The sequence below is a fragment of the Dipodomys merriami genome, unplaced genomic scaffold (genome assembly GCF_024711535.1).
Source record: "Dipodomys merriami isolate MVZ:Mamm:240054 unplaced genomic scaffold, mDipMer1.0.p SCAF_77, whole genome shotgun sequence".
Classification (NCBI taxonomy): Eukaryota; Metazoa; Chordata; class Mammalia; order Rodentia; family Heteromyidae; genus Dipodomys; species Dipodomys merriami.
The window spans coordinates 6282501-6307500 of NW_027206368.1; the positions used below are offsets into that span (position 1 = coordinate 6282501).

The following is a 25000-nucleotide window of genomic DNA, read 5'->3' on the forward strand; positions in this document are numbered from 1 at the left end:
AGTACCTGAGACAGTGTAGAATTCCAGTTCATCAGATCCTTGGTCATTTTAAATACAGGATCCCCTTCTGCTATTACATCTATTGTCTTCTTCACAATGAATTTGAAGGCATCTAAACCCCCACTAATAATGTCCTTTCCCTAGAAAGCAACATAAATGTCATTACTACAATACTGGGAAAACACATTTGCATGTTTTGTGGGGGTTTTGTGTCAGTCCAGGGGCTTAAAACTCAGGGCCTAGGTGATGTCTATGAGCTTTTTTTCTTCAAGGATAGTATTCTACCGCTTGCACAACAGCTCCACTTCCTGCTTTGTTTGCTGGTTAATTAGAGAGAAGAGTCTTACAGACATTCCTGCCTGGGCTGGCTTTGAACCACAATCCCCAGTTCTCAACTTCCTCAGGGGCTAGGTTTACAAGCATGAGCCACCAGTGTCCAGCCATTTATATGTTTCAATTCTTTAAGAGTGACCTACAATACTAAGCACTGGGAAGAATGTGGAACAGTAAGGATAATACACACTGCATGTAGATACATAGTAGGTTCTCCTCTTTGGAAAACTGCTGGCCAGTATCTACTATAGCTACATATGTACAGTGGTTCATCAGAAGACATTTCAGGGCTGGGAATGTAGCCTAGTGTTACAATGCTTGCCTAGCATGCATGAAGCCCTAGGAACAATTCCTCAGTACAACATACATAGAAAAGGCAGGAAATTGCACTGTGGCTCAGGTGGTAGAGTGATAACCTTGTGCAAAAGAAGCTCAGGGACAGTTCCTGGGCCCTGAGTTCAAGCCTCAGTACTAGCCAAAAATAAATAAATAAATAACCAAAAATATTCAGAGCAGCAGTATTTGTAATAGCTATAACATGGAAACTATTTCAATCCTTAAAAACTGTGGAATAAATAAAATATAACATAGTGACAAAATGGAATACCACATCCAAAATGCAACATGGTCAAATGATACAAAAATGTTGTGAAAGAAGATAGATACAAAATGTACTATAAGTATGTAAAGTATAAAAGCAAACAAAGGTAATCTAAGATAAAAGTCAGGACTATAGTTATCTTCCTAGAAGGGGCATACTATCTCTTAAAGAATCTGAACAAGTTCACATTATGAAAATGAACTGTTTTAAATTTCAGTATTAAAATTAAGAAAAAATATAAAGCATAAATTTAAAGTATAACTAAGTATTTAATATATGCCTATAATGCCATTACTCCAGAGACTAAGGCATAAGTATTGTGAGTCTGAGGCCAGCCTAAGCTACATTCATATCCAGTTCAAGGATGTCAGGCTACACAGTGAAAAGAATGAAAAGAGAATCCAAAGACACAGTTTACGCCTGTAATCACAGCTGCTTACAAAGTAGAGGCAGAATTGTAGCCCAAAGCCAGCACAAGTAAAAGCCAGTGATTGGATCCAAAAACAAACTAGCTATTTCTGCTTTCTAGTTGCCATGGTATGATTGATTCTGCTTTGCCATGACCTTCCTGCCATTATGAACTGACATCTCTGACAACAAAACTGCTCCCTGTAGATAGATAGATAGATAGATAGATAGATAGATAGATAGATAGATAGATAGATAGATAGATAGATAGATAGATAGATAGATAGATAGATAGAAAGATAGATGATAGATAGATAGATAGATAGATAGATAGATAGATAGATAGATAGATAGATAGATAGGTAGATAGATAGATAGACAGGCAGAAGAAAGGAATAAGGATGTGGCTCAAGTGGTACTTCATATTGCCAAAATAAATAAACAAAGGTTACAATAGCCAGGCAGTGGTGTCTGGTGACTCATGCCTGTAATCCTTCTCAGCTACTCTGAAGACTGAGATCTGAAGATCACAGTTCAAAGCCTTCCAGGCAGGAAAGTCCATGAGATACTTATTTCCAAATAACTTCTCAAAAAATTTAGGGAATAGCGCTGTGGCTCAAGTGGTAGAGTGATAGCTGCCTTAAGTACAGAAAGGGTCAGGGACAACACCCAAGTCCTGAGTTCAAGCTCCACAATTGGCAAAAGAAAAAAGTATTTATCTACACATAGTAAACATTTTTCTAAACAAGAGGAAACTATAGTCAGAAAGAGATCAATGGTTGGAAAATGCTGTGAACAGACAGAACGGTGTGGCTACAGACTGGCATGAAAGAACTCCCTTAGGTAATGAAAATATTCTTATATCTCAGTGAGCCATACAAATACAGAAAATATTCTGTGTCTGTGTATCACAATATACTGAGACTATACAGTATAAACATAATTATTATTACTCAACACAAAGTCATATTGCAAAAAAACCAGTTTTACTGTATGCAAATTATAGCTCAACTTTGTCCTAGAAGACTATGCTGATTCTTAGTAAGGGAATCAATATATATTACAAAGAAGAATATGTTTCAAAAATAATCAGTTCTCTTTTACCTTTAAAAATCATATAAGAGATCAACAAGTACACCAAGTAATTAAACTATATTATAACAAACACTCTATTATGGAGAGAACTTTTGCTTTCAAGTACTATAAATAAGCTGATATTACACTTGCCTTCCTATACAGCAACTAGAAAACCAGACAAAATATAAGAAAGAACTATTTTTAGACAATGGAAAAAAAGACAAAATAAAAGACTTTGGTCCAGGAGAAAAGAGAAACAAAGTCAACCCTACAGCTGGGCTTTCTGCCTAGAGAAAAGTTCCAAACCCCAACACACAGAGGAGATCCTAAAGACAACAGAACACTCACACACAATGTAAGTCAGGGATAAAGGCTGGCATCAGGGAAGGCTGAAGCAGCTATCATTTGAAAGTCAGAAAACTTCAGAGGATGCAGCTATATAAGTAAAATGTTTCAAGAAGCTACAGATGTGCCTATGTGTCTTTATCTGAATAATATACTGTTAAAAAACACTAGGTAACGCCACACAGTTGGAGAAGAACTAGTGTAAGTAGTAAGCAACACAATCCCCATAGCACAAGCTATGCGGAAACATCTGGTTTTTAAACAATCAAGTGAACAGACTTCACTGAACACCTGAGGAATAAGAGTGAATTCAGAGGAATCAGGGCTCAGCAGTAAAGATTAACTAGTCCTTAAGATTGAAGGCTACACTAGACTCCCTATAATCAAGCCTAACAGAGAGAAGAAAGTGGTGACATTGTCCAAAAAACAAATCCTTTAAATAGGGATACAGGTGGATCCATAGCAAGAATGAGATGTACAAGTCGTTATGTGGAAAAACAAACTTTGAAACTTTGGGGGGAGGAGGAGAATTGGGTGGGGGAGGGTGGGGGAGGATGGGAAGGGGAAACAAAGGAGGAGGCTACAATGCTTGATAAGAAATGTACACATTATCTTGCCCACGTAATTGGAACACCTCTGTACAGCATTTTCACAATAAAAATTAAAAATAAAAAAGGGTGAAGAAAAAATAAAGAAATGTACTCTTAGTTGGGTACCAGTGGCTCACACCTGTAATCCTAGCTACTCAGGAAGCTGAGATCTGAGGATTGTGGTTCAAAGCAAGCCCTGGTAGCAAAGTCTGTGAGACTCTTATCTCCAATAAACCATCAGAAAACTAGAAGTGGCATTGTGGCTCAAGTAGTAGAGCACTAACTAGCCTTGAGCTCAAGAGCTGAGAGGCAGTGCCCAGGCCCAGAGTTCATGTCCACGATTGATAAAAAAGAAATGTACTCTTTACCCAACTTATATAACTGTAACCCGTATCTTTTAGTAACAGTTAAAAAGTTTTGAAATATGAATCTGAATCCGGAAAGCAGGACTGGGCCACTGATGACTCACGCCTATGGTCCTAGGATCTCAGGGCTGAGATCTAAAGATCACAATGGAAAGCCACCAGGGCAGAAGAACCTGTGAGACTTTCATCTCCATTTATTTATCCAGCAAAAATCAGAGGCAGGGTTCAAGTGCCAGCTGTGGGGGAGGAGGACAAGGTAGACTGTGAAGATGGGAGTTCAAACCCCAGTGCCAGAACATAAACATTAAAAAAGAAAGAGGCCTGAAACCGGTAACTCACACCTATAATCCTAGCTACTCAGGAGACTGAGATCTGAGGATCACCGTTCAAAGCTAGCCTGGGAAAGAAAGTCTGTGAGACACTTATCTCCAATAAACCACTCAGAAAACCAGAAGTGGTGCTGTGGCTCAAGAGCTAGAGTGCTCGCTTGAGCAGAAGGGTGCAGGGACAGGGCCCACACCCAGAGATCAAGCCCCATGACAGACAAAAAAAAGTGGGGTGGAGGAAGAAAGGAAGCAAGGAAGCAAGCAAGCTAGCTAGCTAACTAGCTGGATGCCAGTGGTTCACACTTGGAACTCTAGTTATCCAGGAGGCTGAGATCTGAGCATCACAGTTTGAGGCCAGACCAGGCAAGGTAGTCTAGTCCAGGCAGATTTATCTCTCCAATTAATCACCAAAAAAAAAAAAAAGAAGTAATTATCACAGAAGTATAGCTGTTGCTCAAGTAGTAGGGTGCTAGCCTTGAGCAAAAAGGTTCAGGGACAGCAGCCAGGTCCTGATTTTAACCCCCAGGAATACCACACACACACACACACACACACACACACACACACACACACACACACACACACACACACACACACACACACACACACACACACACACACGAAGCAGAAGACAACATCCTTAAAGGAACATGACAAAATTGCAAAAAAGATGACCGAGTGATTTCATTGGTATCTTTTACCTCAAACTTCTAAAAAGATCCATCTCTAGTATAATTTCCTTCACAGTGAAATTAATTTCTCTCCTTAGGAACTTTAGAAGATGGGAAAGGCTTTAGGATGAAAATGCCACCAATTCTATTCTGGTACACTTAATATTCAACTAAAATCTAAGTCCATAAAACTTCCACTGAGTAGTGGGAGTTCTCTACTCATGAGACATAAGTAAACACAACCTAAACTCTGCCCTCCATGCTAGCCTTCAAAGGTATAAAAAGGGTATATTCTCTCTATCTCTTTTCCTTAGATTTTCATATGCATGATCCATTAACTCTCCAAGTTTTTAAGACATTAATACTAGCCACTCTTCCCAGGGTTTTCCATGATTTTCATTCCCCTCTTAAAACATGGCTCTGAATGACAGATGTCCTTCAAGTGTTTATGAAGTCACTGCTGTTTACTATCCAAACATACTTCTAACTCCTGTTTTCTTTGCCCACTAAAAGCAACTCCTGATAAAAATTTCTGATAATGCTAACAATTTAATCTCCCAATATCTCAAAGCATCAGAGTTAGACATTAAACCATTCTAGTTGCTGGGGGCATGAGGAGAAATGAAACTTCCTGTCTCTGTAACTCCTGAATTTGAGCTTATGTGTTTGAGAATACCATACTTGCACTCACAGCATGATCTGACAACAATTACAAAATCATAAAGTAAACAACAAAGAAAACTGAAGGTACCAGGACCCTACGTTCACCAAAACAACATGCAATAGTCTATTTCTAGAGTCCTTTAGGGAGAAAAATAAACTCATTTTTTAAACACATAGTGTGTTAGTCACAGCCAAAATAGCCTCACAGTAAATAGCCTCATCAGTAAGAACAGTGCCTCATATATGGAGTATTTTGCAGCCATGTCTACTGACATGGCTACTGACCCATGCACTATGGACCCAAAGGTATATCAATCCAGTTCTCTCTTAGGTATACACAAGTAGTGATAGTGGAACCTGTTAGTCTCTGATGGGTATATACGCCAAAACATGATATAACTCTGAAGATGGAGAAAAACAGATAGAATAAATCTGCTTCCAGAGAAAAAAAAATAGAGATGAGCAAAGACTATTAAATGAGAAACAATACGGGCTGTGAGAGATGAAGAAAACAAACTGGTCTTCAAAACTTTTCCATACGGCTTAGAAGTGCAGGTTTCCTTTTGATCAAGACAAACTTCGAAGAATAAATCTTGGCACAGACCAAAATGTTTTTAAAAGAGACCCAGAAACACAACAAATCAAAGAAAGGTTGGGCACATGGGATTACATGAAATTGCAGAACTTCTGCATGGCAAAGGACATAGCAAGAGCAATAGAAAGCCCACCGATTGGGAAAAGATTTTCACTAGCCATACAACGGACAAGGGTCACATATCTAAAATACAACTTGAACTCAAAAAAATTTAATTTCCTAACAACAAATCCTCAAAGAAACAACTGCCCAATAAATAAGTGGCTAAAGACTTAAAGAGAAACTTCTCTGAAGAGGAAAGAAGGATGGCCAATGGACACATGAAGAAATGCTCAACCTCCCCAGCCATAAAAGAAATGCAAATCAAAACATTGTGATACCACCTCACCCTTGTTAGAATGGCTAGAATCAAGAACTCTTATAACAACAGATGTTGGAGGGGATGTGGACAGAAGGGAGCTCTTCTGAATTGTTGGTGGGAGTATAAACTTGTTCAACCACTTTGGAATGTAGTATGGAGGTTCCTCAAAAGAGTCTACATAGAGTTTCCTTATGACCCAGCAATCCCTCTTTTGGGCATTTACCCAAGTGATCACAAAGAAGACCATGCTAAAGCTACAAGCACGACTATGTATACTGCAGCATAATTTACCATAGCTAAGATATGGAACCAACCCAGATGCCCCTCAGTAGATGAATGGATCAAGAAAATGTGGCATATATACACAATGGAATTCTATGCCTCCATCAGAAAGAATGACATTGCCCCATTTGTTATGAAATGGAGAGTTGGACAAAATTATATGAAGTGAAGTAAGCCAGGCCCAAATAAACATAGGTCCCATGATTTCCCTTATTTGCAATAACTAGTATATGTCTAAGACAAGCAGAAACGGTAAGAAAAGTTGATGGTAGGTGAAATGATCCCCAAGATAAGGACACAAATGTTTTTTTTTTTTTCGTACAATTGTTTCTAACATATTTATAAGATGATTTCTTTGTTGCTTTGTATGTCCCTCCCCCACGGTATAACCCCTGTTTTCACTGTATTTGATGTTGGTATAATTTGTGGAGGGGAAGGAAAAAAAACAAATATTTTAAATAGGGATACAGTTGGACCTATTGCAACAATGTCAAAAAACGAACTTTACAACTTTGGCACGGTGTGTGTGGGGTGGTGATGGAAGTGGGGGGAACGGGAAATGGGAAGGGATGGGAAGGGGTAACAAAGGAGGAGGCAATAATGCTTGATAAGAAATGTACTCATTACCTTGTCCATGTAATTGTAACACCTCTGTATGGTATTTTCACTATATATATATATATATATATATATATATATATATATATATATATATATATACATAAACCCTCACCTTCATAAAAACCCAAATGCAAAAAAAAAAAAAGAGAGAGAGAAAAGGCTAGAATGTACCTCAGCTCAATGGCAAAACACTTACCTAGCAATTGCAACATCCTGGGTTCAATGCTTAGTATCAAAAAACAAAAGGTAGAAAATCAAACAAACAAAAAACAAAAGGCAAAAAAATAGCCCTAAATAAACAAAAATCTTTTTTGGTCCTGTCAGTTTTAAATTCAGCCAACCGTGGTTGCCATATAAAGTGCTAAGTAATTCTTATATTCAGCATATATGGCAATATAATTTTATTATACAGCAGTCCTTGAAATTACTTCAGATGCAGAGTAGAGAGATATGAACAGTTACAAGACACAGATCTCTAACTGGCAGCTGGATTCACAAGGCAACCCACCACAGCTGTAGGATGTCCCCATGTCCTTAATATCAAAAATGCACAAGCTAGCTACTGAATCCAAAGTATCCTAGGACTTAATGTTTCTCTATACTGACCTTCAGCAGCTTGACTTCAGCTGAAATCTCACTGGGACTAGGGATCCCAAGGGAAGACTCTGTCGTTTCAATGATGTTTGAAGTATCTTGTCCTAGAGAAAAATTAAATTTGTTGCTCTTTATTACCCAAACTTACCAAGCTAAATTCTAAAAACGAAATATCAAAGTGTGTATATCTAAAATCATGAATGCTATAAGACAGGTTATTTTTAACAATTGGGGTAATTATTCCTTGAAAATATCTCCTTAGTATAACATTTTTTAAACAAAACCCTGATATATCATCATTAAAGAACAGACATTTATAGCAATTCCTAGACTTCATTCTAATAAGAAAATGCTACCAATTCTACTAGCAGTGTCTATCATCTCATGATTATTTTTCTTCAAACAATAAACCCTTGAACAAATGTGGAAGGAGAATTATTAACTAAGTCCTTTGTAACACAAATCTGTAAAACGCACACAGACAGTAATGAAATGACTGATGATTTTACCCACTGTGGCCACTGTAGCTGAGGCTGAGGAGAGCAAGGACTTGCCCCCGGGGCCCCAATATTTCCATCTGGCCTGGGGTATATCTTTGGAAAGTTTCCTATTGTCCCAGTAAATGGGGGGGGGGAAGACACAAGAAAGTGTGAAAAATTGTTGAGCCAGAGTACAATATACATAAGTTATCTAATTATTAGCTAAAGTATGGGAACCTAATAATATTTGCTTAATGCATTGCTTGACTGATAGACAGTTATCTGTGTTTATTATGTAGGCACCATGCAGCAAAGGAAATTACTGCTGATGGCATTTATAGAACTGAAAAACTATTATTTATGGTTGTAAAAATAAGAAAAGAAATGTAAACCTAAATTAGCATTGAGCTTGAATCTGTCTTTTTTATTGTGAAAATACTGTACAGAGGGTTTACAATTATATGGGCAAGATAATGAGTACATTTCTTATCAAGCATTTAGCCGCCTCCTTTGTTTCCCCTTCCCATCCCTTCCCATCCTCCCCCCGTCCCCCCACCCAGTTTTCCCTGACCCCCCACCAAAGTTGTAAAGTTCGTTTTCGACATAATGACTTGTACATCTCATTGTTGCAATGGGTCCACCTGTATCCCTATTTAAATGATTTGTTTTTCTCATTGTACCAGGGCTTCACACATTTGGCTTCCTTGCTCATGGCTGGCACTCTACAACTTGAGCCATACCTCTAGTGTAGCACTTTGCTGGCATTTAGTTGGAGATGGAATCTGCATTCATCTGGACCTAAGCATCCTCAGTAGCTAAGATTACAGGTGTGAGCCAGGGGTACCTGGTAAACTCTAATATTTTTAAATCCCAATATTTTAATAGAGATTCTAGCTGGGCACCAGTGGCTCACGCCTGTAATCCTAGCTACTCAGGAGGCTGAGATCTGAGGATCACGGTTAAATGCCAGCCAGGGCAGGAAAGTCCATGAGACTCTTACCTCCACTAAACCATTAGTGGTACTGTGGCTCAAGTGGTAGAGTGCTCACCTTGAGCTGAAGAACACAGAAATAGTGCCCAAGCCCAGAACTCAAGCCCCACAACCCACAAAAAAAATAGAGATTCTGTGATACCTGAAAAGGGAGAACTTCTGAAGTCTCAGGGTCCCTGGAAGACCCAACTTCTGGTTTTTTCAACTGGACACTACAGCTTCCTTTAAGTCTCTTGATTGGTATGTTGGTCAACAGATTCAGTATTCTTCACAGACTCAGAATTCTCCACTGACTCACAGTTTCTTTCTTCAAGGATAGGACTTGCTTCAGTTATCACTGGAGTCTCAGGATCATCTTTATCAGAAAGTCCAAGGGAAAAAGTGATTGAGGTCAGCTTTTTTTTAGTATAAATTATTTGTCTAAATCTTTTGACACTTTCACAGAGTCACAGGCAGGAACATTAGTAAATTAATACAGACAAGATCCCACAGATCTTCCACCAGGTTCTCCTAGTAACAGCTTTCATAACTGAAGCATAATTCATTGTGGCAGAATCCACCAATCTTCAGCTTTCAACATATTTCAACTGAAATTCTGTCACTTAAAGAAGTATAGATGGAATTACATAGCATGTCACTTGTTAAGATTTTTTACACAGCATTTAAGTCCCTCCAGACCCACTTGTATTAAGACTTTTTTTTTACTGTTTCTGAATAGTCCATGGTATAAATGTACTTTGGGACTATCACAGAAATAAAATGATTCAGAAAGCTTATGTACAGGTGTTTATGGGAATGAAAGCTATCTCTGGGAAAAATGCCTGCTCAGTTAAATTTTAAATGTTACTGTTAGGCTGGGCATGTACCTGAGTAGTAGCCTAGCATGCATGAAGCCCTTTGTTTGATTACTCAGTACCACATACACAGAAACTGGCACTGTGGGTCAAGTGGTAGAGCGCTAGCCTTGAGTTAAAAAGAAGCTCACGGATAGTGCCATGGGACTGAGTTCAAGCCACAGGACTGTCCAAAAACCAGGTATTGTTCTATTTTTTCCCAAGTAAAATATCATTTTACTTTCCTAGTGGCAATGTATGAATAATCAAGTTCACTTGAATTCTGATCAATCTTGTGTTGTCACTATTTTGATTGAGCCATTTAGACAGGTATGTAGTGGTACCTCACTGTGCCTTTTAAGTTACATTTCTCTAAGGGCTGGGACCAAGGCATCCTTTTATGTGCTTATTTGCTGAATATATACTCTTCAGGGAAACATTTATTTGTATCTTTTGGTCATTATCGAATCATTCTGGTTTGGTTTTTATCATTATGTACTACAGAGATTTGAGAACACTGTATTTTGGAGATTTAACTCCTCTACTATGTGGTTTGCAAATATTTCATGCTAGTTTATAGTTTATCATTTTCCTGTCTTCCTAGGGTCTTTCCCTGAGCAAGTTTTTCATTGTGAGGAGGTTCATTATCTATTTCCCCTTTTACTGACTATCCTTTAAAATCTTTAGTAATCACTTACTACTAAAACTCTTCCAGAGATTTAATCTATCCAAAAACATTTCTGTCAGAACAGTTTTTTAGGGTTTTGTTTCCTATTTGTAGTGGTGGCCCTAGTGATTAAAAGATGTCTCTAATCCTTTTGCTTTTGTTTTTTGGATAGGGTTTCCTAATTTGCACAGGTGAGCCTCAGACCACGAATTTCTTACACTGCCTCTCAAGTACCTAAGATTACAGACATAAACTACCATGCTTGCTATCTCTGAAACACTAACTTTTTGTTTGCTATGCTCTTAAACCATAATCCTCCTATCTCCTTCTCTGGAATATCTAGGATTATAAGTATGAAACACTTTCTGGGCATTTTGTTATTATTAAAAATATTCATCATAAATATACCAAAATTCTGTTAGTATTGGAACATTTGATGTTACGAAAGAGATGACGTCAGAATATCCCACATCCACAAATCAGCCAAAGACAAATGCTGGAGGGGATGTGGAGAAAGAGGAACCCTATTACACTGCTGTTGGGAATGTACACTTATATAACCACTTTAGAAAGCAGTCTGGAGGGTCCTTATAAAGCTAAAGATTGACCTCCCTTACGGCCCAGTCATACCACTTTAGGCATCTACCCTGAACAACAGGAACCAATATATAAGGACATGTGAACCTCCATGCTTATTGCAGCACTGTTCACAATAGCTAGGATATGGAAACAACCCAGATGCCCCACCACAGAGGAATGGATCCAAAAATTGTGGTATCTATACACAATGGAATATTATGCAGCCATTAGAAATGACAAAATAATGGCATTTGCAGGGAAATGGATGGAGCTAGAAGGAATCATGTTGAGCGAGGTAAGCCAAGAGCAAAGAGACAAACAATACATGGTCTCCCTGATAAGTGGATGCTAAATCCAAAATGTTAGGTGATATGACAAAATTAACAGGACTTAAGAAACAAAGAACTCTCACTCATCTGGTCGAACCACTACTAAATATCCCCATGCTGCTGATCACATGTATGGTGTATATGTCTACACTGTTATATGTTATAGACTGTGATAGACAATTTGCTCCAGGAAAGTTAGAATGAACTTGTGACTTTAAATGAGCATCATTATTCCACAATACTGTGAAATTTTGGAAATTATGTAATCACTTAATCACAATTTAAAAAAAAAGAACCTCGGGGGAGGTAGGGAGGGAAGGAATGTTATGGGGAAAACAATGGAGGGGTTAACAATGCTCAATAGAAAGTGTACTCATTACCTTGCTCATGTAACTGTAACCCTCTGTATAGTATCTTTACAATAAAAAAATTAAAAAAAGAGATGACGATTGACTTATATTTCATACTTACTTATTTTTTTTTTTTACAGTGTGAGCAATAGAATTCAGGACCCCACACATACCAGGGAAGAGCCCCACCATTTGGCTATATCCATTGACCTCCTACTTCAACATTATTTTTGCCAGTTCTGGGACTAGAACTCAAGGCCTGGCCACTGTCCTGGAGCTTTTTTTGCTCAAAGCTAGCACTCTAACACTTGAGAGGCACAGCCCACTTCTGGCTTTTTCTGTGTATGTGGTACTGAGGAATTGAGCAATGGGCTTCATGCATGGTAGGCAAGCACTCTATTACTAAGCCACATTCCCAGCACCTCAAATCAACTTTTGAGCAGCAATTCAAATACCCAATCTAATTCCTTCCAGAAGAGCTCTTTGGGAATTAAATCAATATCATATTGGCCCTTCAACAAAGAGAAGGAGAACCAAATAGCTTGAGAGAATTAATATATTTCCTGCCCTTTCCTTCACCCTCTTCTTTTTTGCTCTCTCATTTTATTTCACCCTCCTTCACCCATACACATAGGTATGTATAAACCTATTCTATAGAGACATGGACTACATGCAGGAAAAAGCCAATATATGATATCAAATGTTTCAAATAGATTTTATTTGTTTTTTTATGTTTTTGTTTTTTGTTTTTTGGTCTAGTCATGGGGCCTGAACTCTGGGCCTGGGCGTTGTCCCTCAGCTCTTCAGCTCAAGGCTAGCACTCTACCACTTGAGCCACAGCACCACTTCCGGCTTTTTACTTTTTCCTTATGTGGTGCTGAGGATTGAACTCAGGGCCTCAGGCATGCAAGGCAAGCGCTCTACCACTGAGCAACCTTCCCAACCCTCAAATAGATTTTAAAAACATACTAGCAACTAATAAGGCAGAAAGACCAGCACACTACTATAATTAAGATATACACCAAAAATGCTAACAGAAAGGAAAACAACCATTTTGAATCAGAAGACATTATTCATACACAAAGTACCAAACAAAAGTCTAGAGCTTGGAGTGTCAAACCTAGCCTAGAGATGTTTTTAATTTATCTATATAGTGTCTAAACTTTTAAATGAGTTCCATGTTTAAAAACTAGTCTTCATAAGCCAGGCCCAAAGAAACATAGGTCCCATAGTTTTCCTTATTTGCAATATCTAGTATATGTCTGAGTCAAGCAGAAAAGGTCAGATAAGGTGATGTTAGGGAAATGAACCCTAAGATATGTATTCAAATGCTTTTTTTCTTTCATGTGATTGTTTCTAACACATTTATAAGATTATTTCATTGTTGCTTTGTATGTCCCTCCCCCACAGTATAACCCCTGCTTTCACTGTATTTAGTGTCGGTATAATTTGTGGAGGGAAAGGGGAAAAACAAATCATTTAAATAAGGATACAGGTGGACCCATTGCAACAATGAGATGTACAAGTCATCATGTCGAAAATGAACTTTTGTGGGGGGCGGGGAGGATGGGGGGACAGAGGGGAGGATGGGAATGGATGGGAAGGGGAAAAAAAGGAGGAGCCTACAATGCTTGATAAGAAATGTACTCATTATCGTGCCCATGTAATTGTAAACCCTCTGTACAGTACTTTCACAATAAAAAAAGAAGAAGAAAAACAAAGGAGAAGGTAACATTGCTCGATAGGAAATGGACTCATTACCTTGTTCATGTAACTGTAACCCCTCTGTACAGTATCTTTACAGTAAAAAATATATACAAAAAAACCAGTCTTCATACAAATGTGCAAGTGTCCAATTTCCCTTGAAAACTTGAAACAAAGGCTCTATACTGACTGGTTAATAACTACCTCATGCCAAATGGTCCTTTCAGGCAACTGGTCCTTTCAGGCAACGCTCCTGCACCTCAAAACTGGCACTCGAATTCAATTCACTCATTTATGTTAACTTTATTAGGCCCATAGGCATCTGCAAATGTCTGCCATGAGAGGTACATAGGATTATGATAGGTGAAAATGCCAGAGAAAGAGTTCAAAGGTATAAAAACAATCCATGAGAAAGCTCAAAGTTATATATGGTACCAGTTGCCTAGAGCCATTAAAATACCAGGGAGAAAAACAATCACAAGGCATGAAACCAGAGAGCAACTTTAAGACACCTTGGAGCTAAGCTGTATGTATACGTGTGTGTGTGTGTGTGTGTGTGTGTGTGTGTGTGTGTGTGTGTGTGTGTGTGTGTGTGTGTGTGTGTTGTATAATATGTGTAATTCATGCACGATATGTAATACATACAAAATATATCATTGTAGAAATGTAATTCATGTAACTTCATATAAGATTAGGACATACTCTGAAATAGGAAACAATGGTAATCTCTATTTTTTGGTCATCACCATCTAAATTTGAATCTACATGATTTAAAGATCATCTAGAGGCGCTGGGAAGGTGGATCAGTAGTAGAGTGCTTGCCTTGCATGCATGATGCCCTGGGTTTGATTCCTCAGCACCACATATGCAGAAAAATCCGGAAGTGGCACTGTGGCTCAATTGGTAGAGTGCTAGCCCTACGCTGAAGAGCTGAGGGACAGTGCCCAGGCCCAGAGTTCAGGCCCCAGGACCGACCAAAAAATCATCTAGAATGTTCTAGACTGGAAGACTATGATTTTATATTGTTTATGCTGTTAATATTATTAGTAGAAGGAATGTAGATACTCTACTCTCAATGAATTCATCATCTCACAGCAAACATAAATGAATAACAGGTAGGTGAAAGTGAAATTGCATTATTTAATGGTTTCCTAAGTTTTCTGGGTATTTTATGATGAATTGGAAGAGAATACACCAGTGAACTAAGAAAAAAATAAGCTGAAGGGATTCATATTTTTAAGGAACCAAAATGCATATGCTTGTGTCTCTCACACCTACCACACACCCTCAGGCCACCTTTTCTTTCATTTTCTCTTCTCAGCAATCAAGGCTACCAGCACCTACTCTGGGACTTACCTTGCTCCTGCCGACCACAACTTGGGGAGTACCATGCACCCAGCCAGCACCACAGCCACTGCTGACACCTCCAAAACATGCTCCCAATGCCTGGAGAATACTTCCCCCTGCTGGGTGGGTCTGGCCGCGTGTACTTCTTGGTCCTGCTTCTTCTTAGATCTGATGCGGCTGGGGTCTGGTTTGTTGAGTTTGGGCACCAACCAGTGGTTTAAAGGTTGGCTGACCATAGTCATTGGAGTGATGTTGGCTTGGAAAAGGAGACTGCCTTTGTGTTTTTGAAGATCTGACCATCCGAGAGGTACTGAGTGCCAAGTACCCTCCCACATTATCCCGAGGTCAGGGGTCACCCAAGCCACTGACTTGGCAAGGCCCAAATGGGCAGAACAGGGCTGTCCAGGCCAGTAGCAAAGTGTTTGAGAGGACGCTTAGTTATATGAATGGGGCAGGAAAAGGTGAGGGAGGACTAACTAGCAAATGCAAAGGCCTTAACAAATTTTAGCAATCCAAGAAAAGAAAAAGAAAAAAGCTGCAAAAAAAGGGAGGCCAAGTAAATTGGAATGTGGCTTAGTGGTAGAGTGCTTGTCTAGCATGCATGAAGCCCTGGGTTCAGTGCCACATACACAGAAAAAGCCAGATGTGATGCTGTGGCTCAAGTGGTAGAGTATGTTCCTTGAGTAAATGAAGCACAGAGACAGTGCCCAGACCCTGAGTTTAAGCTCTAGGACTGGCACAAATAAATGGGGGTGGGGGTTGCACAAAGATAAGATGAGGTCTGGGATTTGGACACCATGTCTTGTCAGGCTTATGAGATGGGATGAAGTTTTCTTTTTATTTTCTGTGTGTGTGTGTTTGTGTGTGTGTGTGTGTGTGTGTGTGCACGCGCGCGTGCGTATGCGTATGTGTGGTTAAATGGCGATGAATCTCAGATTTTCCTGCCCAAGCTTGTCTCGAACTATGATCCCTAAACCTTAGGCTCCTGAGTAGCTAGGATTGTAGGCATTAGCAACCTGCACCCAGCTCAGGATAGTTTTAACTCTTAATATGGAACTTAATGGGAAATGGCAGTAGGTTTCTAAGCAGAAGTGTAAGATGCTTTGATTTGTGGTTTTTAGGATGACCCCGGACCCTTCCCTCATCAAAAGATGCATCTCATTATTTATCCTTCAGCAGTGTAAATGTGTGAAGTCTGGACTTTTGGAGCTAGAAAGGCATAAGGTTATAAATATAAGGAAAATGGAACTTTTCTGAGGTAAAGAGAATTGTATTTTTTTTGTCAGTCATGGGGCTTGAACTCTGGGCCTGGGTGCTGTCCCTCAGCTATTCAGCTCAAGGCGAGCACTCTACCATTTGAGATATATAGCCAGTTCCAGTTTTCTGGTGGTTTACTGGAGATAAGAGTTTCATGGACTTTCCTGCCCAGGCTGGCTTTGAACCATGATCCTGAGATCTCAGCCTCCTGAGTAGCTAGGTTTATAGGCGTGAGCCACTGGCACCCAGTGAGAATTGGATTATCTAAGAATCCAAACATGTGGTTAGGTATGAAACTCAGTGGTTACATATCTTGCCTAGCATGTGCTAGACAGAAAGAGAGCACAGAGAAAAAGAAAAAAGAAAGAAAAAGGGAGACAGGAGAGGAGAAAAAGAGAATCCATGTTTTCTACGGCTTCAGTGTTTTCAGAAGAGCCATCATAAGAAATAAACCTTCCCCAGAAATTTTGTTTACTTTTATGTTTTTGTTTCTGTCAGGTGAGGAAATTGAACCCAGGCTGGTTATTTAGGGATAAATCTCTGATTTGTCTGCCTGGGCTGGCTTCAAATCTGGATCCTCAGATCTCAACTTCCTTAGGTAGTTAGGATCATAGGCTTGACCACTCTAGCTCTGGCCTCTTATCCTGCTGTTTCATCTAATAGCTGCTACCTTCCTCTTACCTCATTTCTGGGGCTTGAACCCATGGCCTGGGAATTGCTTTTGAGCTTTTTTGTTCTAGCCTAGGGCCCAGCCACTTGAACAACAGCTCCACTTCCAACTGTGTGTGTGTGTGTGTGTGTGTGTGTGTGTGATTGAAGATAAGAGTCTCACAGGTGAAAAGCTATTTAAAGAGAACAGTAAAACAAATGTAGTTAAACCATTGTGTCAGAACAGGAGCTCAAAAGATCATACAATTTAAGTAAAGAAAGGGATTATAAGGATAATCAGCATCCAAATCAGAAAACTAACACTACTGGAGCACATCAGCCCTAATTAGTGACTTAGGTGCAGGTGCCTCCAAAGACTCCACCAGACTTCTAAATCCATGTCAACAAGTATGTTTGTGCCCTCTTGCAGTACTCTGGTTCCTTATCATTATGTCACCTTAATCTCCTGAAGAATCATTGGGGCTAAACTGGAACTTTTAAAATTTCATGTGTGTGTATGTATATTGCACATACACCTATAATAAGACTTAAACTAAGGGCCTCCCACTCTACCTTGGAGTTTGGTACTTAACCACTTGTTCCATACCTCAACTTTTAGCTTTTTACTGATTAATTGGAGGTAAAAGTCTAACGGACTTTCCTGCTCAAGGTAGCTCAGAACCATGATCCTCAGATCTCAGCCTCCTGAGTCGCTAGGATAACAGGTGTGAGCACTAGTGTCAGGCTTCTAAACTAGAATATTAAGCTCATCTCATAGATAGTGAAAATCACCCATAAACTTTTTCTTTATGCTGGGTTTGAACTTTGGGCCTGGCCTCTGTCCTTGATCTTCTTTTGCTCAGGGCTAGTGCTCTCCCTCAGGGGGATTTTTTTTAATGTTTTTTCATTAGGTCTCGAAAACAAAGTCCTCCCCTTGAAGAAAAGGTGCTGGATTTGTGGACAGAGACTATGACTTTCACCTTCCTTAGATTTAACATAGTAGCAGATAAATAAATGCTAAATAAATGCTTCTTGATTCCAGTTCCATTTTATGTTGCTTCTGTTAAACCTAACTCACTTTATGAATCTCAGTTTGGAAGGAAACCCTCTTGCAGGGAACTTCAAGTGCAGAAAACCTTATAGGCAAATCAACAATATCAGGCTAGGTTCTCAAACAGAAGTTGAGGTTGAAGCACAGGCACTTCATCAGCTGGGCCATTTAGAGAGGAGGCAGAAGATCTTGCTGGGATACCAACCTGGCCCATGTCCTTCTCAACCGTAGTATCTGTTTCCCATCTGTTTCTTAAGCTAAACATGCACAGAGATACCCTTTGAAGAAAATCTCTTTGCAATTGAACTGTAGACTTAGATTATTTGCCAATTACCATATAAGAAACAGTGGCCTCATCCTGAAAAAAAACTGGCAAGGATCACCTTAAGTAGGTGACCAAAGATACACCCAGGCAATGAGACATCAGAAACTGATATGAGGTACTGAGTTTTCTCATTCAGTCATAAAATTAGGCATACAAAAACAAACTAACTAACTAATATCAGCCTAGCTGGGTCTCAGTGGCTCACCCATGAAACCCTAGCCACTGAGGAGGCTCAGATCTGAGGATATTGCTCCAAAGCCAGCCCAGAGAGGAAAGTCTGTGACATTCTTATCTCCAGTGAACACCAGAAAACTGGAAGTGGTGTTTTAGATCCAAGTGGTAGAGTGATAGCCTAGAACTAGCTCAAGGATAGCAACCAGGCCCTAAGTTCAAGCCCCAGGACCAAACAAAATAAAAAAAAAAAAAACACTCACCCAAGTCATACTAGGAGGCTTCCCACAAGATCAGTAGCTGCCCTTTCCAAAAGTGTCAAGCTCATGCTAAAGAAAAGACATTGGAAATGTCACAGGCTGGAGGAGGCAGAGGAGGTCTGACAGATCAAGGGAAAGCAGGATCCTGGATAGAGCCTGAGTGGGGTGCCAGTTCTGAGGATTCAACTCAAGGACTGGGTGCTGTCCCTTAGCTTTTTTGCTCAAGGCTGGCACTCTACCACTTGAGCCACAGCTTTACTTCAGGCTTTTTGATGGTTTGATGGAGAGAAGAGACTCAAAGACTTTTCTGTCCAGGCTAGCTTTGAAACTCAGTCCTAAGATCTCAGCTTGCTGAAGAGTTAGGATTACAAGCATAACCCAACAGCGCCAGCTGTATTTTCTGTTTTATCTTACAATAAAAATAAAAAGATTGTGTCTAAAATAATATTTGGGAGGGAGCAGAGGAGAGTTCTGCTTCTACTATTGACTCTAGCCGTTTTTGTCTTGTGCTACAGCTGCAGGGCAGGGCACATGGGCAGGGTGTGGTTCAGGCACAGGCTCAGCCTGCCTAAAACACGGAGGTAAAAATGAGGTGTACCTAGTACTGGCAATAGCTAGTGGTCTGGTTTGGCCTTCTAGTGTAGGGAACAGAATGAAGTAAAATGAGGAAATAATAGTAGAGGGCACAGTATGTATATCACATTATGCCATGACAACATATTTGTTCTTAACCTGTAGGCAAAAGAGAAAAGGTACATGCTTCTTATCAAGGATTAATATCACCTCAGCAGTCACTTCTCATTCCTCTTTACAAACAAATCCTGATTTTGTCCCATCATTCATACTGTTGTTTTCTGTGTTTTCATAGATGTCTGGTGCTGCAATAGCTAACTTGTGACGATGAACTTTAGCTGGGAGAATATACCCAATATGGTCAATTCAAAAGATGGTAGGAATATAAATATAAGAAGACAGGCTGGGTTCAGGTGGCTCATGCCTGTAATCCTAGCTACTCAGGAGGCTAAGATTTGAGGATCACGGTTCAAAGCCAGCACAGGCAGGAAAACCTGTGAAATTTTTATCTCCAGTAAACCAGCAGAAAACCAGAAGTGGCACTGTGGCTCAAGTGGTAGAATGCTAGCCTTGAGCTGAGTTGCTAAGGGACATTGCCCAGGCCCAGAGTTCAAGCCCCATGACCAACAAAAAAGAAAAGAGAAAAAAAAAGAAGACAGTACTGAGCAACTGAATTAATGAATTCTACAGTTACCCTTGTGCCATGGTTATTATTATGTGAAATAATAAATCTTCCTATCACTGAAATGATTTGGGCCTTTTATTAATTATACCTAAAAGCAGCCAAAATTATGCATGAGTCCTAAAGGAAAATAAAAGGCACCTAGAAGTAATATGAGAAGAAAAATATAGGTGAAAAATAAAAATAAAGACTAAAATGCATTAGGTGCATAGGGCCCTAAAAAATTCTCCCAGGTCGGCAGAAACTCGCCTGGAGTTTCAGAAGCCAGCTCCAATTTACATGTAATCATCTAAGTCTATCTGCTATCAAGGTCTTAGAGGCAGTGATCTCTGGGAAGAGGAAGAAAAATGAAAGGGAAATAAAATTGAACAACTGTTTGTGGAGAAACCAGCTGTACATGAACAATTTCCTTCCATGGAATCTCTATTTATCTGAAGGGAATTTCTTCATCAGAAGAAGGTATATGAGGAGGAGACATGGCAGGGCAGCTTAGAGATGGACAGTGACTCATCTGGGATGGAAGCAAGAGCTAGCACGTGGCAGACACTGAGCCCAAAGCTGAGCCTGACTCTGGATCCAGAACCTTCCCAATGCACTGTCATGCCAGAACTGAAAGCCAAGCTGCAAAGCCACCAAGAGCTGCTTCTAAGCCATTCTGAACACAAGCTGGTATTTCTGCTATCAGTAATAAGGGATAGTGAAACCAGGGTGGGCCACTGTCCTCTGTTCCTCCCCATATGGCCATCACCTGAGAGAAAGTACTCATATTCACCCATGCGTCTTACCAGAAACTCCAGGTATAGTCGAGCAGAGCACTTGAAAGCAAGAGCCCAAGAAGCAAAGTAGATGGCCTGCATCCAAATCCAAGAAATGTAACTCACTGAATTGTCACTGTGGCCAGGCCTGAGCTTTTCCAGCCAGTCCCTTAGACTCTAGCCTGAGAACAGTATCTATTAGGATGAGATCATATAAAACATGGATGAAGGCCCCATCTGACTGCCACTGCCATTAAGAACAGTATCGTAGGATGGGTGCCAGTGGCTCATGCCTGTAATCGTAATCAGGAGGCTGAGATCTGAGGACCTCGCTTTGAAGCTAGCCTAAGCAGGAAATTCAATGAGGCTCCTTTTCTCCAATAAAGCAACACAAAAGCCAGAAGTAAAGTTGTGACTCAAGTAGCAGAGTGCTAACCTTGAGCAAAAAGCTGAGGGACAATTTCTGGGCTGGGGGTGGGGAGAAGACTTACATCAAGGCCCTCTAGGACACGTATTCTCGCTTTTGCCCATTTCCTTCAGAGCATTGTAGAGCTCCACCTTACTGACTTGCCTCTCCCTATTTTAACACAGGATGTTCACTTGGCCAGTTTTCCAGGGCTACCTGGCTATCTTGTAGCCTCCACAGCAAAGAACTATTTTCTCTGGGATTTAACCAAGGTTCCAATACTGTCTGTGATTGGTTAACTGTGCACATTCCAGAATCAAGGATACCTGGGCCCATCTGGCTTGGCAATCTACTGTTGTGGCTTACAGCATATTGTTCAACACCTCTGTTTTCTTGTAATAGTTCTTACTCATGGGTCCTAACAGTCACAATAAAACAACTAATAGGGTTACTTGTGTACACACACACACCATGTACACTGCAACAGTACTACAAAGGAAACAAGGCAACTCAACAGGGAGCTTCAGGACTCAACATCTACCAAATTCTAAGTATTTCCTGCTTCTTAAGTAATTATTAATATTATTCCTATTTTGGTGCCAGTACTGGAGAGTGAATTCAGAGCTAGGGCACTGAGCCCCACTCAGCTGGGGACTGACCTATCCCTTAGCTTTATCTGCTCAAGGCTAGTGCTCTACCATTTGAGCCACACTTCCAGTTCTGGCTTTTTGAGGTTAATTGGAGATAAAGACCCTCCCAGACTTTTCTTTCCAGGCTGGCTTCAAACCAGGACCCTCAGCTCTCAGACTCCTGAATTGCTAGGATTACAGTTCTGAGCCACCGGCACCTGGCTGCAATCTTTTTTTTTTTTTTTTTTAACTTGAATGTTTTTTATATCTCTTAGATATGGAGATCAGTAACCTCGGCTGCCCTCATTTTTCTTAGCTATATTTTCTTTCTCTTAGCTCCTTCCTTAAACAATTACTTTTTATTTATTTATTTTTTATTTATTTTTTATGTTTTGTCAGTCATGGAGCTTGAACTCTGGGCTTGGGTGCTATCCCTCAGCTCTTCAGCTGAAGGTAAGTGCTCTACCTCACCACTTCTGGTTTTCTAGTAGTTTATTGGAGATAAGAGTCTCACAAACTTTCCTGCCCAGGCTGGCTTTGAACCAGATCTCAGCCTCCTGAGTAGCTAGGATTACAGGCATAAACCACTGGCACCTGGCCCTAAAACGATTTTTGTAGGAATTTCATCCCCTATCTGGTAAGAGGAACAATAATTTCACCTACTAATAAGTAGTTTGTCACAGATAGCAGTCTGTGAGTATGAAGCCTGGCATGTAATAACTGCTTACTGAAACAGGCATTTCCTGCAAGGGCAGAAAGAGAGGGGGTCAATGAATGGGATCCCAGGAGTACAAGGCATCTCTTCCCTGATCACACTAAGAGCTCCCTGAGGACAGGGATACAATCTTCAGATTTATTACCCCACATGGACAATAGGCTGATTCTATACATGACTGATGTCACAGAGATCTTAGTACTCAGGATACCTCCTCTGTGTCAGGACAGGAAGGAAGGAAGAGGACAGGGGGCCTCATAGACAGGAAGCTCTTGAAGCAGCTCACCACGTGACAAAATGAAGACAAGAGTGTAATGAGGAGACCATCACGTCCTCTGGAAGCTTCTCCCACCAGAGGTTAAGACTCCAAATATCAGCTCTGAATTTTACCAGTCTTGAGATTGGTCCTCATGGGCCTCAGTTTCCTCATCTGTACAGGGTGGAAAATTATTGTCTTGGTCAAATACGAGGACAGGGGAGCCCTTTTTCCACAGAAAGGAAGAGATTTTTTTTCTGAAGGTAAAAACTAAACTCCTAGCCAGCTACTAGTGTTTCACACCTGAAATCCTAGCTACTCAGGAGGCTGAGATCTGAGGATTATGGTTTTCAACCAGCTCAGAAAGAAAGGTAAGTCCTTGAGTCACATAACTTCAAATAACCACCAAAAAGACAGATGTGGAGCTGGGACTCAAGTGGTAGAACACTAACCTTGAGGGAAAACAAACAAACAAAATCAAACAAAAAATCTCCTGGCCTTGCATGTAAGACCTAGCCCTGCATTCAAGCCATAGGACCAGCAAGAAGGATAAAAGGAGGGGAAAAAAACCTCTTCTTAAACAAGAATACAACCTAAGAGGCTTTCAGCTGAATGCAACTAAAATAAAAATGGGAGAGCCATTCGTTTTCTGAGGATGACTATTTATGAGGCCAATTTCATTTTCAAGTGATAATGAGTCCACACAGCAGCCTACATACAGCCTAGAGTCCAGAAGAGAGGGAAAGCACCCAACCCGAACTTTGTGGAAGCTCCACAGACACCTGTGGCGCTTAATGAGAGCAATAATCAGAGCGATCATCCAAATCATGATCAAGATAAAGTGTGGCAGAGGGGAGGAGAGACATGTAGGTGGAAAGGAATAGCACTTAAGTTTCATTTTATTTCCTCAAGAAAAACTTCTGCCTGGAATAGATTAATTCCATCTACATATTAATGTGAATTACTAATTAATGACTTGAAAATGCTTTCAACACAAAATGCTAAGCAAATGCTTAAAAATAACGAGTCTCTGGATATGTCTCCAAAAGAAATATGCTAGCTTCCTTAATTTTCTCTCCCTTTTGTAACATTTAAAATGTTATGGTTTGAAGGAAATGGAAGGGAACTATGGAAATTCACTGAAAGCACAAAATCAGGAAATTAGAAAGCCTTGTCAGGTAACTAACTTCCTTGGAGCCCCTATGAACACTCTCACTGCACATTCCCTGGTGCACAAAGTGCTGTTGCACACATCTGAACTGCAGTTCATTCTTGGGATGCTTAAGCACAGATCATGTCTTGCATGTCTTCATAGCCCTGCCACACAACACTGTACCAGGTGCACAGCAAACAGCCAATAATGTGTTACATCACCAGGCCTTCTCAAAAGAGATGGGCATGCCTAGCTACTCAGGAAGCTGAGATCTAATGATAGAAGTTCAAATCCAGGGCTGGATTATACTCAATGGTGAAAAACTAAAGCCATTTCCTCTTAACTCAGGAACAAGACAAGGATGCCCACTCTCTCCACTTCTCTTCAATCTAGTATTAGAATGCCTAGCTACAGCAATAAGACAAGATGCAGACATAAAGGGGATCCAAATAGGGAAAGAAGAAATAAAACTCTCCCTCTTTGCAGATGACATGATCTTGTATTTAAAGAATCCCATAGACTCCACTCCCAAATTACTCAAGCTGATTCAACACTTGGCAAAGTAGCAGGTTATAAAATTAACCCCCAAAAATCAATGGCCTTTCTATATGCCAACAATGAGAAAAGTGTGGCTGAAATTAGGAAAGCAACTCCATTTGTAATAGCCCCACAAAAAATAAAATACCTAGGAATTAACTTAACCAAAGAAGTGAAGGACCTCTATGATGAAAACTTTAAAATCTTGAAAAAGGAAATCAACACAGAACTTAAAAAATGGCAAAACCTCCCATGCTCCTGGATTGGCAAGATTAACATCGTGAAAATGGCAATACTTCCCAAGGCTATCTACAAATTCAATGCGATACCTATCAAAATTCCACCCTCATTCTTCAAGGAAATAGAGGAGGCAATCCAAAAATTCATATGGAACAATAAAAGACCCCGAATAGCAAAAACGCTCCTCAACGGAAAGAACACTGCTGGAGGAATATCAATACCAAATTTCAA

The 25000-nt window shown here is 40.1% G+C and overlaps 1 protein-coding gene across 1 annotated transcript in view; it reads right to left on the reverse strand.

Annotated features, from left to right (window-relative positions):
• Positions 1–25000, reverse strand: part of LOC138818508 (uncharacterized) — a 69749-nt gene that overhangs the window by 31737 nt on the left and 13012 nt on the right. The window contains exons 4-7 of the mRNA XM_070009429.1: positions 20827–20929; positions 19669–19734; positions 7845–7936; positions 6–140 (exon numbers count right to left, since the gene is read on the reverse strand). Of these exons, the coding sequence (XP_069865530.1) occupies positions 6–140; positions 7845–7936; positions 19669–19734; positions 20827–20929 (396 nt within the window). The remainder of the gene's footprint in view (positions 1–5; positions 141–7844; positions 7937–19668; positions 19735–20826; positions 20930–25000) is intronic.